Consider the following 13,822-nt stretch of genomic DNA (forward strand, 5'->3'; position numbering starts at 1 on the left):
AGTTATTTCAGTGCAGAGCTCATTCAATAAATGTATTTTAAAATAATACGTAATCTAGCTGTGATTAGGTGTATAGAAATTGGGTCTTTTAGAAATTGGGTCTATTGAGTAGGACAATATTAAGTAGGAAAATATTGAAAAAAAAAGGTCTGGAATGAAAACTGATCTCATATAGAGTGGATTAGAAAGAGATATTTTGTGGGTTTGGGCTCGAGTTTTTATGGGAGGGCTTGTATGGGCAGCGGAGGTAAACGGGTTTTGGATAGGGCTGGCTACTGGGAGGTGAATGACATTGGATTGTCTTGCGAAGCCAATGACTTAACATTCAGGAAAACCTCAGAAGTCTGGTGATGTTTAGGAAGGCATGCAGGAATTAAGATTACCTTTCAAAAGAAGAAAACTCAGTACTTTAGTGATTGTAATTCATCGGGATTGTAATCAATTACATCAGATTCCTGGTCGGGTTTCAACATTTTGGTCGCTTAAAGGAAAGCGCATCTAAATTCCTGCTTACTTTGCACATTTTTACACTACACTCCATTTATTGGCACGGCTGCGTGCCCAATATGATTAGTGCTTAGGCTACCAAAACAAAGGCAGGGCACAGGTACCCGTTTTAGCCGTGCCGCACCAATAAATCCAGTGTGATGTAAACGGGGCTTTTATGACAAGTTACTCGGCCTAAATCTGGTGGTCATTTCATCAACATCATCTCAATCAACTTAAATCTGGTGGTATTTTTACTCTTTTCATCAAAATCATCTTAATCGAACTAAATCTGGTGGTATTTTCATCAACAAGATCTTAATCGGCTTATTTCTGGTGATATTTTTATCATCAAGACCAAAGGTGATTTCAAGACCAAAGGTGATTTCTTTGACACGTCATGAAAATATTGTATAAAAAATGTTTACATTTTCTTGAGCTTTTCTTGCAATGCATAAGCTTTCCTTGTTTGTTTTAGTTCAACTTGGTGGAACTGGATGATTCTTCTTGTATTTACTATTAAACGGGATTCTGGTCTTTCTTTTTTAGTTGTGTCTCCGTCGGTTAACATTTGGCAGGTAACAATGTGTCGATTTGTGTGGATTTTCTTTGTTACCTTTCTTCATTTCACTTACTACGGGACACCTGGTGAAAGTGTTTCCCGTCGCTTCAAACGACACGCTTTCGTGGAAATTCGGGGGAAATTCAATCAGTTTTCGCGCAATGCATCAGAGGTACATGATCTTGGATACAAGGAAATCGAAGCAGATGAAACTGGAAAGCTGGATAGCGAAAAACCAGAAACAGAAGATGGAAACAAGCGGTTGTTTCGTAAAAAGCAAGTTAGATTGGAGCATAAAACGCAAGGGAAGAAGAATGAAATAAGAAATCTGGATGATAAAAACTTGTCTAACAAAAGACAAGGAGATAAGGAGAATGGAACTGAGATGCAAAAAAACGGAAAGAAAGATGAGGAGAAGTTGGTTGACCAAAAAAGTAGAACCCGAAAGTTAAATCAACTGAAAGACGAGAACAAAACCAGGAAAAAAGACTGTAATAAGAACCTAAATCAACACAGTGACGGACTTGGTCGTGAAATACGAATTGCTTGCAAAAAGCAAAAAAGAAAAATTTGGAAACAAAGAAAACAACATAATCTCAATGAAACAAAACAAACACACGAGAAGAGAAGTGAGAAACAATATAGTGGAACAAGACACAACACAATACAAAATACCAACGGCGTGTACACTAATCCTCCCACTCTACCTACACCATCCACTAAATGCACGTGGAGTATTTTTAATTCTGATAGGAAGAATGTATATTTCTGTATGATGAATGCAATGCTGGAGGATAAGATTATAGACGATTGGAAGTCGTTGATTAATCGTGGTGTAATTACTATTAATCACAATACAGTTACTTTCGCTCGTTCATCGAAAATTACTTTACAACAAGTGTTTTTTTACCTAAGGTATTTTACGACACTCTACAACGACGCCAATGATGTAAAATTTTCGATACCACTACCGGCAGAAGATACGGAAAACTTTATTTTATTATTGCGATTTAAAGAAAAGCGCATTGTAGATGCCATACATATCTATGAAGACCCAAACAGTAAAGACGAAATTCAAGTAAATATTTTTGAGGTGAAACCGGTTGTTTATTCCAATCACAACGCCATAACAAAGGCCACAGCTCAACTACTGGAATCTAAACTTATTGAGGATACTTATGGCCTAATCGAACATCTGAAAATAGGACTTCATCGGACAAATAATATTGAATATGTGTTTGAAGAAATGATTGAATTTACTACAGCATGTTTTCTCAGAGTCAGGGATAATATTTTGTATCAAGGACGTCAAGATAGATTGCTGAATAAACTAAAAAACATGATCAAATATAAAATTAAAAATCTTGAAGAAGCGATAAAAAATGACAGAACAACGAAAGTGAAGTACGAGTTGACAGCAAATATGCTTAAAACAACTAAAGAAGCCGAAAAAAATTGGAATAAGTTACTTCAATCCAACGATGTTACAGAAATCAGGAACAGTGAAAGTGGGCAGTTGACCAAAATTCAGTTCAGTAAAAATTCACATATAACATTGAAATGTGCATTTAAACTACTGCAATATATTTTGGGCTTTTACGGAAAACATGTAGCTATTGAAATCCCAATTGGAAAACTAAACGCGGTTTTTAACCTAGGACCCGGACGTTTCAAAGGGCCTTACCAAATTATTGTGAATACAAGAAATAAAAATTATTGTGGTACTACTACAAGGGGAAGGGGCCCAATTAAGTATGAAGACTTTGTCGACAAACACCTCAGTTCGTTTAAAGATCAAAAACAACTTGCAGACGACGACGATGAAAAAAAACGTGCAGAAAAAGGTCAAAGAAAACTTGCAGATGCCATGTTAAATGCACTCCACTCGTCGCTAAACAATCAACCTGATTTTGCCCAATTGTTGGAGGTGAAAAAAAATGGTATAAGGAATGAAAAAGAAACTGCAGAGATTTATCGTGCCACGGTAGAGTTTCTTGCCGTAACCATGATTGCTGAAGCTGCACAACCTAATGATGACTTCAAAGGTCGTTTTCTGACAGTTCTTTCTAAATTTATTAACACAATCAGACGTTTCCCGGTAGGAAATGAAATGCCCAATCTGGCTAATTTCGAGAAGAAAAAAGGAAGAACCCCAAGCGTTGATCAAAGAACAATTCAGCTCCTCGAAGAAATGTCACATTTTGGTGGAAACATTAAAGATGTTTTCACGTTTGAAAATTTTCCTGCAAGAGGGAAAATGGTAGAAGGGAAAATGGTAAAAGGGAAAATGGTAGGAACCAAAAGCAAAGGCGGAACCCAGTATGCCAGAATTGATGCGCATGAGAACGGAGATAAAAACATACCAGCTTATGCTGTCCATTTTTTGGGGTGAGACATATTGTTCTATAGTATCATAGCACCAATCGAATAATCACATGAACCATGGTACGCAGCTCTCCGTTCGGAGTGAGACTGGTGAGAAGTCGAGAAAATGAGAGAAAAAAGAGTGGAACTAATCTAACTATAACTAAACATGCATATGCGTACGATTACTGACCTTGACTTACATTCTATTTTCACTTTTTTAGCAAAGAAAATAAAATCTGCCAGTAGAAGAACGGAGTTAAATCAGTTCCAAGCTCATTCAGTAAATGTATTTTAAAAAATAAGTAATCTCGCCTGTGATTAGGTTCAGAAATTGGGTCTTAGAAATTGGGTCTTAGAAATTGGGTCTCGGAAAATGGGTCTTAGAAATTGGGTCTTAGAAATTTGGTCTTAGAAATTAGGTCTTAGAAATTGGGTCCGTTAGAAATTGGATCTTAGAAATTGGGGTCTTAGAAATTGGACCTTAGAAATTGGGTCTATTGAGTAAAACAACAAAGGGTAAATATTGAATAAAAATCTCATATGATTTGGGTTAGAAAGAAATATTTTGTGGGTTATGGGTTCGAATCTTTAGGAGGGAGCTTGTATACCTGGGCAGCGGAGTTAAAAGTTTTGGGTTGGGCTACTCAGAGGTGAAAGACATTGGATTGTCTTGCGAAGCCTTTAGGAAAACCTTCAAAATTCTGGTTTCGGAAGAAAGGAAAATGACCTTTCAAAAGAAGAAAACTCAGTTCTTTAGTTTGTGATTGATTGTAATTTTAATTACGTCTGATTCCTGCCGGGTGGTCCGGTTTCACCACTTTGGTCGCTCCAAAAAAAACATTGCTTAAACTGTTTCTTCTTTCCTCGCCTTCCGAACATTGTTTTAAAAGCTAGGTTAAGAACAACTATAAACACATCCACAATTCACAAATTTAAACGGCCCCATGGTGATATAATTAGCTCTTCGTGACAACATGCTTTGGCATATTTACAAAACACTTCAACAATTACATTGCATTTCAAGTGGAAATCAATCATCTGCAAGAGTGACCAGGGGCAGGATATTCATCGCTTCAAACAAGGAAGTGGAAAATATCGCGGCTGTAAAGGCAGAGGATTTCACAGTAGGCTTATATATACTAACTACCACAAGCCGTGTCTTCATGCACTAATCAAAGAAAGTACATTGAAAACAAAACAAGTTTTAAACAACAGGTAAGAAGCGGTATATATATGAAGAGGTGGATTCGCTTTAGGAGACTATAGAAACTTCACACGACACCAAAGAAAGAAGTCTAAGAAATTTTAGTATATCCGTGTATGTTCCCTTTTCGTTGTGTTTAGAAAGGCGGTCGTATAAACAAACCGTAGCCGTAGGCAACTGACGAAGGAAGATTATAAAGTGAATTGGAACTGTTTGGTTTCGATATAATTCTCAGTATGTATAGTTATTTCAAATACGTGTTAGCAAAGTTTAATACAAGGGAATCTTTTATCTAGCTGAGCAATTTTTTAATTATATAACATCCGGTAGCAAAGTCATGGTTCTTCAGGAAGAAACGTTTATAGCGGTAACTGCATGTTATTTGTACGGCTGAAAGCGAAAGAGAGAGTTGGCCAAAATCGTCTTGCTTCTAAAACTATTTTTGTCCAAACTACAACTGAAGCCCTTTTTCAAGGAACACAGGCGAAAACACTTCAAGGCAATTAATATTATGTTCTTATAAAGAAGAAATGAAGAGTTGAAAGCCTGCATTATGTATTTTCGTATCGTTCATCGCCAGACATCAGTTCTAGCTTTCCTTCATGTAGTTTTCCAACAGATAGATCATTTTAGAGGAATTATATCAGTTATATGAATCTCTTATCGAACGAAAACTTGATGCCCAAACTGATTCCAAGGCGTCACTTTTACATCCATTTGCGAACACAATATTTCATTTCACGAAAGCAAAAAAGGCAACATGTATTTCAAAAACGAGCATTTTGACAAGAACACCGAAGGTTTGTAGTATTATATAAATACCACTCTTTCGGCTGTACTTTTTTGCTAAATTGATCGACTGTTTCGGATGATGAATCGATCATATAAAATATCAAAAAATTAATATATTATAATGCTATATACCTGTTTGCTGAGAGGGATCTAGCCGGCTATCTTTTTTGGGAAAGGATCACAATTAGCCTGATACATTCGTGATGGCTTTCCGTAGTGTTCCGAGATTTAAACCCAGAGACTAAATTATACTGTTTACACTTGAGAATATTTACATTAGCGAACTCAAGATTCGCTTAAGGCCCGTTAGCGGATATCATGCAGAATCACAATTAGTTGCCGAGACCGTTTTGTTTTAGAAGAAATTTAACTCAATTACCTGTCGTCCCTCACCAAAACTTCTGACTTACAATGCAAAGAAACAGACAAGAAATAAACCATTTAAAATACAACAAATTTGCTTACGTAAAGGCTAAAGCGATGCTTTATTGTCTTCATTGTCTTGTACCGAGACACGTTGATCAACAATAGTCAATATTTGTCAGATTTATCGAGCTAAAATGAAGATTAACGTGATCATAATCAATACGAATCATACCACAGATGTTTTAAAGCGTTGTGATGGTGCTATCAAACAAAAATATTACGGAAAGGCATGCACATCTAAAGCACGTCGTCAAGTCAACAATTTCAATACGCCATGGCACCGACAGATTAAAATTAATTCGCAAATACGTTAATTTAAACATAGCACAGCTATAATTTTCTTGTATGTTTGCATGGTGACATCAATAATAAGTAAATTAGCTTGTAGGTACACCACGTAAGTATTTAATGCTGCAAAGCAATTCATTATTGCACTGATGAAAGCCCAGGTTAACGGACCGAAAACTTTGCAGTATTAAATACTTACGTGGTGTACCTACAAGCTAATTTACTTATAGCACAGCTAATTTTCTGAATACTTACTAAGACCGCCTTTTAGGCTTAGGTAACCAATGCCATTGAAACATAAAAGGTTCTATCTCAACCTCTTGCCTACTTGATTGCGATTTTACAAAAGTTTGAAACGAATGTCCTTCAATATTTCACTCGTTCAACGCTAGTTTCCAAGATGGAAGCGCACCATCCATGCCCAGTGTCCATGCCGCATTACAAAATTTGAATTTCAAATTTGCCTCGCAAATTGCAACACACCCTTGATTTTTATTGGTCAGATATTCTCAGTGGAGCTCTGATTGGTTGTCCAAACACCTGATGAATGATATCCTACTTACAAATATCTTTCATTTTCCATCATTGAGTGTGTCTGTTTTGCAGGTATAAAATTTTCAAGATGTACAACCCCGGAGCAGATCAGTTGCAAAGCAATATCGCATTCCAAGGTCAGATGTCGATGGCTTCACAACCCGACGCCCACATTACTCCCTTGCCACTCCCTCTCCCTTACACGGAATATGGGCAGCCCCAGCAACCTTTCTTTTTGCAACCGCAGACCCTCCTCCCCAGCGTCCAGCAGCAACAAGTCGTCAATACGGTTGTAGTGCAACAACCCGGTCCGATTGTCGCTCAGGGCCCCAGGGAGTGGACGTCTGACTTATCCGAGTGCGGTGGTGACTGTGGAGTGTGTAAGTCGATGATCTTTATACAGAAAGTCAGAAACTGGAACACGCACTGACGCACTTGCCATGACCATTGAACTATATAAGATATCGATATCGATTGTTACTGCAATCTTATATAGTTCAATGGCCATGACAGCCAATGGCAGCCATTTTTAGTTCATTAGTTTTTAATTTGCTGCGGTGGCGATGTTGATAATAATTCAACGATCTGTAAATCGTAAATACACGAGCATTGGTGGGATGAAGTTAGGATCCAGTTGTTTTGAGATCAACTGTTGCCCTTAATGCCTCATACCCGTTCATGCACTCAAAGAGGGCTAATTCTTTTCGTTTCCAGGCCTCGCCGGGTTCTGTTCTTGTGTCCTGTGCATACCATTCATACAATGCCAGCTCAGCGGTTCTGCTGGTGAATGTTGTTGCATCGGAATCATGTGTCCACTCGCTCTCCGAACAAAAATACGAATTAAACACAACATTAAGGTATGTTTGCCCAAGCCATCTGCTATTATATCCTGCACACTGAAATGGCTACTGGTTATGGTTGCTTAGTATAACGCCACCCCCCGCCACCCCCCCCCCTTGATCCATCCCAACCGCCAAACACCCCCCCCCTTGATCCATCCCAACCGCCAAACACCCCCTTGCCATCTCGTCTTGACTCTGTCAGATTTGCACCCCTCCCCCCTTGATCCACCCCAACCGCCAATACACCCCCTTGCCATCTCGTCTTGACTCTGTCAGATTTGCTCCTGGTTATAGTCCTCATTTATTTCAATTTTTCTTTCTTTCTCCACGTACTTAGGGCGATATCTTGGGGGACTGCTGTGTCTTGTTGTGTTGCTATTTCTGTGCCTTTTGCCAGATGCAACGAGAGGTGGATACGAACGGAATATGACACGTCAACAACAGTGAAACTGATAAACGCAATATAGAATTACCATTAGACCAGCCGACAATATAAAGAAGTAATTAAAGTAAAAAAACGTCTCCTGAATACACAAGACATTTTGAGAGTCAATATATGAGACTGGTTGAGACACAGGTAAATTTTCGACAATATATCTGAATGAAACTTGTTCGAGTCATATATTGCCACTCAAGATGTCTTGTTTTTTTTCGGAATTTGTTTTTTACTTAAATATAATATAATATTAAAGCATTTACACGTTCGTACTCTGAGGTTTGCGACGATATCAACTGTTAGATTTACAAGACAAATGCGAATGTTCTTCTCTGAACTCACTCAACAGTCAACTCGGTGCATTGGCAGGATGACGGATGACGTTTTAACCCTGAGGAGACCGGCCTATACAGAGTGTATAAAAAAACTGCAACCTTAATAATTCCCAGCGGCCTACGATCTTTTGTTATTGAATAGAAGCGAACATGTATATGAATATTGCATTGTAAAAAAATGTAAATTATTGTGAAATATGTTATTATAACGATGTTCTTGTATGGATAGTTGGTAGAATATATTGACCCTCATTTAATTAAAGTCCCGAAGTTTGTAAAAGAAGTTGTGAGGCAAGTTACATCTGTATATTTCCGTATTCTTGCTGGTTCAAACGTTTACGGTAAATAAAGCAGCAATGGCGCCAGATACAAACCAATAGACAGACAGAAATAGTGGAATAAACGCCTATCAAGAAACGAAAGCTCTCAAGTTAAAACCTTATGAATTCAATTTATATACTGATGGCATTAGTTTGTTTTAAAACAAACAGTTTTGTAAAGGTCTCATGCAGGTTAAGACGTTCAATTGCAAATATCAGCTCTTCTCTTAAACCCTTGGTTTGTTAGGCAGTTAGCTGAGTTAGGGTTAAAATCGGATGTTCTATTATGGATAATTATCCATTATTATCCACCGTACTATCTCCACATACTGACGACCAATATTTCCCTATATGTCCCTAGTATTCGCGCAACAACCTGCGTAACACCGTGTGACCCTCCTGCAAGAATGAACAACAGCACAACCACCACTCTGAAACCCCAAACGAACGTCTCAGTTTCAAATGCGATACCTCGTTACGTCAACCCCATATCAGAAACACCCCGGCCGGCATCCAGCATCGAGATGACGTCATCATCACGTGATACCAAGCATGATGTCAACGGTAACCCAGCGCCAAGGATCACGGGAACGATGAAATCACCTTACGCGGTAGTAACCCAAGATCTTCAAGGCGAAACAGGTAACATTCGTAATGGCGGTCAAGAATATGAATTTGGTACTGACGGTCGCGGATCTCATAGAACCTGGTCAACTGGACTGTTCTCGTGTTTCGACGACTGGTCTTCATGTAAGTAAATCCAGTTGGAAGAATACCTGATTGAATGATAATGATGATCACGATGATCATCGTCATCGCGGATAACATGTTAATAATCTTTACCATCACCGACATTTTCTATCACAGGTTTGCTAGGCTTTCTCTGTCCATGTTGCCTGGCCATGACCATCAGTTGTACCTTAAACGAATGCTGTTGCACTGCAAACTGCTACCCCGTCGCAACCAGAACCAAAATACGAACCGAATATAACATTATAGTAAGTACTCTAACCTGTTCGTCATTATGCTTGTACTGAGCACAGGTTACATTTTAGACCTCTAGAGCAACAGCCAAGAGGTGACATTAATATAGTTGGGCAAACTTGTATAGCTATTACTATTAGCTACATGCATAAGTGTCTATGGCCTCATATTTTTATCTAGGGAACGATCTGCGAAGATGCTTATGTATTGTGTTGGTGCTATCAATGTGCTCTGTGTCAAATGGCGAGGGAAATCGATGACTCTGGTGATGACAGTCACACAGAATAAACAATTGCAGTATAATATATGCCATGTTCAGAACTGATTTAGCACATTATTGTATACACACTCATGAGAACTTATCAGCTTACGTTACCGAATACTGATCATACCTAATATTCTGATGTAAGCAGTGAAGTTTCATAGAAATTCTTTCCAAAATCAACATCATATTTTATTCTGTTTTTGATTGGTCGAGCATGGAAACAAATCGGTTAATCTGATTGGTCCACGTTGATAACAATTTGCAAATATTGCGATCTAGACAACATATATAATGCATGATATTCTCACGAATTATGAATTTCTGTTCCGATTTTAAAATCGTAAGAGAAAAAGTACAAAGTTTAGCGTCGAAATGCCGTGGAAAATGCCGAAAAAATTGTTACACAATTGTTGCACCTATATTACATACAAGAAGGCCTATAATGTAGGACAATATTTTAACAGCAGCCTCGACTTAATACGGTTATAATTGGCTCAAATTTCCATATTATTAATTAACATGATAATATCAACACCGGCGTGTGTAGTATGAATGAACCCTAATATCAATTGGTTTGGTTCGACTGTATTGATCGATTGTTAATGGCACGAACAGCGAGCATATCTTCTCCTTTACTCGAACTGATGGATTCTGCCGAGGGAGAAAATTATTACACAGGTTTGAGAAATGTACACATATATTATAATCATTATATACCGATATTTCTCGCTTCGCTGACGGTCTGTATTTTGTTACATGTAACGCTTCACGGAACGCAATGTAAATATGGGAAATGAAAAAATTAAAGTGAAGCATCAAATGATTTGAACAAACGGAAGAAGTGCCAATAAAATAGTCTAATATTTTGTTAAAATTTGTCTATGCCTCTGTTGTTATTTTACTGATTAATAAATAACTGGTATTGGATTTCAAAATAAAGGGAAAAGCATGTCATTTTATGATCTAATCGTTCCCCCAACTGTTTTAATATTGTAAAATTTCTTCGGACAAGAAGAAGTTTCATACTCGAACAGATTTTATTACGATTTTGGGGTGTTTTCTCTTCCTATTTTGATAAAATATTTGAAATTTTTGTCCGCCTTCCGTGCGTAAGCAGCCAGCCGGTGCACTCTATCGATATACGAGACGGTTTTTCTAAAAGGTTAGTCTTCCCTAAATATTGTAATATTTTCAAAATTAGGATTTAACTTCGATGTTTGTGTCATCGTTTGAATTCATCTTTATTTTGAGAGTCCTACGGAATAATTCAGGGCATAACTTCTCAATGCAGTATCTGTCTGGCAAAGAAAAATATATTTACGTATTCATGCAATAAGACAGATCAACTATAATTTTGAAACTAATCATAATAATATTGTCAACTTTGCGTTCTACACTGTTCTAAAATGTGATGTAAATGTTAGTATTATTCGGAAGTTTGTATAAACATTTCAAAACAAAGCATTTTGCAATAAATTTCAAAGCTGACCCTACTTTGTTCATGTATATATATAGTACCTATATAAATTATGTAATCTACTGTCTGACCAAATATTTCACTCTTAACTAACACTAGGTGTTAATTCAAAATATTTTTTAAATTTAAGTTATGGGAAACTACAGTTTGATACCAAGGTACAAATTAATTTACAGTGTGTTTAAAAGCCCATCATGTGTTAGTTGAAGTCAAATGTTCATTTGAGATTTATTGATAACAGTTTAAAGGAAAATAATCGAGATTGAAGTCACCATGGTAACATCACAAGTATTGGTCTTACTTCTCAAGAGGCAATTGTCGAGATAGGATATTGAGATAATCAAGCCATACCCATGTTATCTTATAACAATTTGTTAGTTGTTAAAATATTATATGGAGCTAGAGCACACCCTCTATCACATATCCCATTTAAAATATGTTCAAATTATTATCACATCATTATTTGTGAAGCAAATGAGAAACAATGATGAAAAAAATTATTAAATTTCTTTGAAGTTCAGTTGCATTTGGGTGAACACCCATTAGAATTGTTGCAAATTTACCTTTCAGAGGTGAAAATTATCCTGACATAAGAAATGTTGAGTTTAATGAATTCCCCTCAATATTTCCATAATTCCATAGATCTTGAGCTTGCTGCTGCCATTGGGAAAAATTTGTTGGAAAGAAATAAAGAACTTGAACTTTTGTTATGCTCAACTCAGGACTATGCAGATGAACAAGTTCAAAAAAGTCAGGTGAGTCAACTGTGGTGGTAAATCAAACTCTGATAAAATTTCATGAATACATTCTCATTGACAATTATTGAACTCTTCTTGACTTGACCAGTTGATGAAACTCTCATACAAACTCTCACTTGTCAACTCTCATCAACTCTCATGCAACTCTTGTTCTTGTTTGAACCAGAACATGACAGTTGATGAAACTCTCACACAAACTCTTGCTTGTTCTTCTTTGATTTTGACATGATTGTGGATGGAACCTCAAATCAAACTTGCCAACTTTCATGAACTTTCAATGCTTTAGCTTGAGATAAAAGTAAGAGATTAAAAACTCCTTTGAACCTACTCTTTTTTCAACAGTTCTTAACTCGTCAACTTGATGATGCAAGAGAAGTCAACGAAAGTCGTGTCAAACTGATGGAACAGATTGAGAAGAACCACGAACAGTTGTCGCGAAGCCATGCCAAGCTTAAACGCGAGACGAAATCCATTCAAGAACACAATGAAGTTTTGACAGAAAGCTTACAATCTTTAGTTGAAAAATGCGACCTATACAAATCAGAAATGGAAGTTTTGAAACGCGAAAACAGCCAATTACAACGCAAGTTATCTTCGGCATCGCTCCCTGAAACGGCCCCTGAAAGTGACCCGAAGCCTTGTGAAAAAGTTGAAAACAACATACAAGATTTGTCCGTTGTTATCAAAGAGTTAAAATTCGAGCAAGATTTAGAGAAATCCATGAGAGAGGAATTGGAAAACGAGCTTTCGCAATTGATATTTGAAAACCAAAATTTGGAACACAAACTGCGCTTGTTTGCAAAAAGTAATCGAAACTCTTTTGTAGAGGAACAGAAAATGGAGCATGTGGAGGAAAGCAATGGCGTCGAAGAGGATGTTCCCGACGGAGTGGAAGAAGACGGGGATTGTTCAAATGAAAGTTTTGTTTTGGTAGAAGAGCAAAGGATTGAAGAACTCGACAGCGAGCCAAGCTTAGAACAATGCGATATCTCGTTTCTGGATGAATTAGAAACAATACCGAGATTTGGTGGGAAAATATAATTCTTTGGTCGAGAAGTGCAAGACCGAAGGTATACCATACGAATCTCGTGAGATGTGCACCGTGCAACGAGGGGTGCAGACCTCTCATGAAGAGGCTGCGCTGTGTGATAAGGAGGCGGTGGGGTGCGGGGTTGGGGCTGTACCCCAGTACAAGCAAATGTTTGCAAGGTTGTATGAGAAAATTCGGGAGGGAAGGGACGACAGTTGAGGGATTGTGGTTGATGGAAAGGGTCGAGTGGTTGATGCGTGTGGGTAAATATGACCGGGGTAATGGTGGATGTAAGGGGATGGGTGTGTATAATTGTGGAGTGGTGATGTTGGGAATGGTGAAGGGTTGATGCAAGGGGAGTTATAGTGATAGCAGGGGAAAGAGGAGAGAAGTAAGGAGGGTCACCATGATGTTGTGAGTATTTCGAGTGAACAGACGATAAGGAACATGGACAAAGAAAAAACAAACTTTACAAACAAATTGCAACAATTTACTTAGTCGGAATGTGAGAGAGAGATTGAAATTATATTAATAAGGATAATAGAATAGCATATATAAACAAATTGGAAATATTTATCGAATTGTAAAGAAAAACTAACTTTAATAAAATATTTGCTCATATTTCATCGTACAAGTCAATTTTCTTTAGTGATTTCCTGCATTTGAGACTTTGCCTCCCCCCCCAACCCGCCGCCGCTTTCCCCCCCCCGCCACAA

General features: G+C 37.6%; 1 protein-coding gene and 1 long non-coding RNA gene across 2 annotated transcripts; both read left to right on the top strand.

Annotated features, from left to right (window-relative positions):
- The first annotated feature begins 9,251 nt into the window (after nucleotides 1-9,251).
- LOC114528997 lies at nucleotides 9,252-9,983 on the top strand. Its single transcript, XR_003687569.1, has 3 exons — nucleotides 9,252-9,342; nucleotides 9,460-9,590; nucleotides 9,757-9,983. It is a non-coding gene; the product is annotated as an uncharacterized LOC114528997 (long non-coding RNA).
- A 392-nt stretch (nucleotides 9,984-10,375) lies between these two features.
- Nucleotides 10,376-13,667, top strand: LOC114529124 (cerebellar degeneration-related protein 2-like). Its single transcript, XM_028550870.1, is given in 4 exon segments — nucleotides 10,376-10,519; nucleotides 11,961-12,073; nucleotides 12,419-13,083; nucleotides 13,085-13,667. Coding segments are annotated over 4 exon segments (1,095 nt in total). The 5' UTR covers nucleotides 10,376-10,443; the 3' UTR covers nucleotides 13,326-13,667.
- Nucleotides 13,668-13,822: the final 155 nt, after the last annotated feature.

The sequence above is a fragment of the Dendronephthya gigantea genome, unplaced genomic scaffold (assembly GCF_004324835.1).
Source record: "Dendronephthya gigantea isolate DGI-Jeju-01 unplaced genomic scaffold, DenGig_1.0 000053F, whole genome shotgun sequence".
NCBI lineage: Eukaryota > Metazoa > Cnidaria > Anthozoa > Malacalcyonacea > Nephtheidae > Dendronephthya > Dendronephthya gigantea.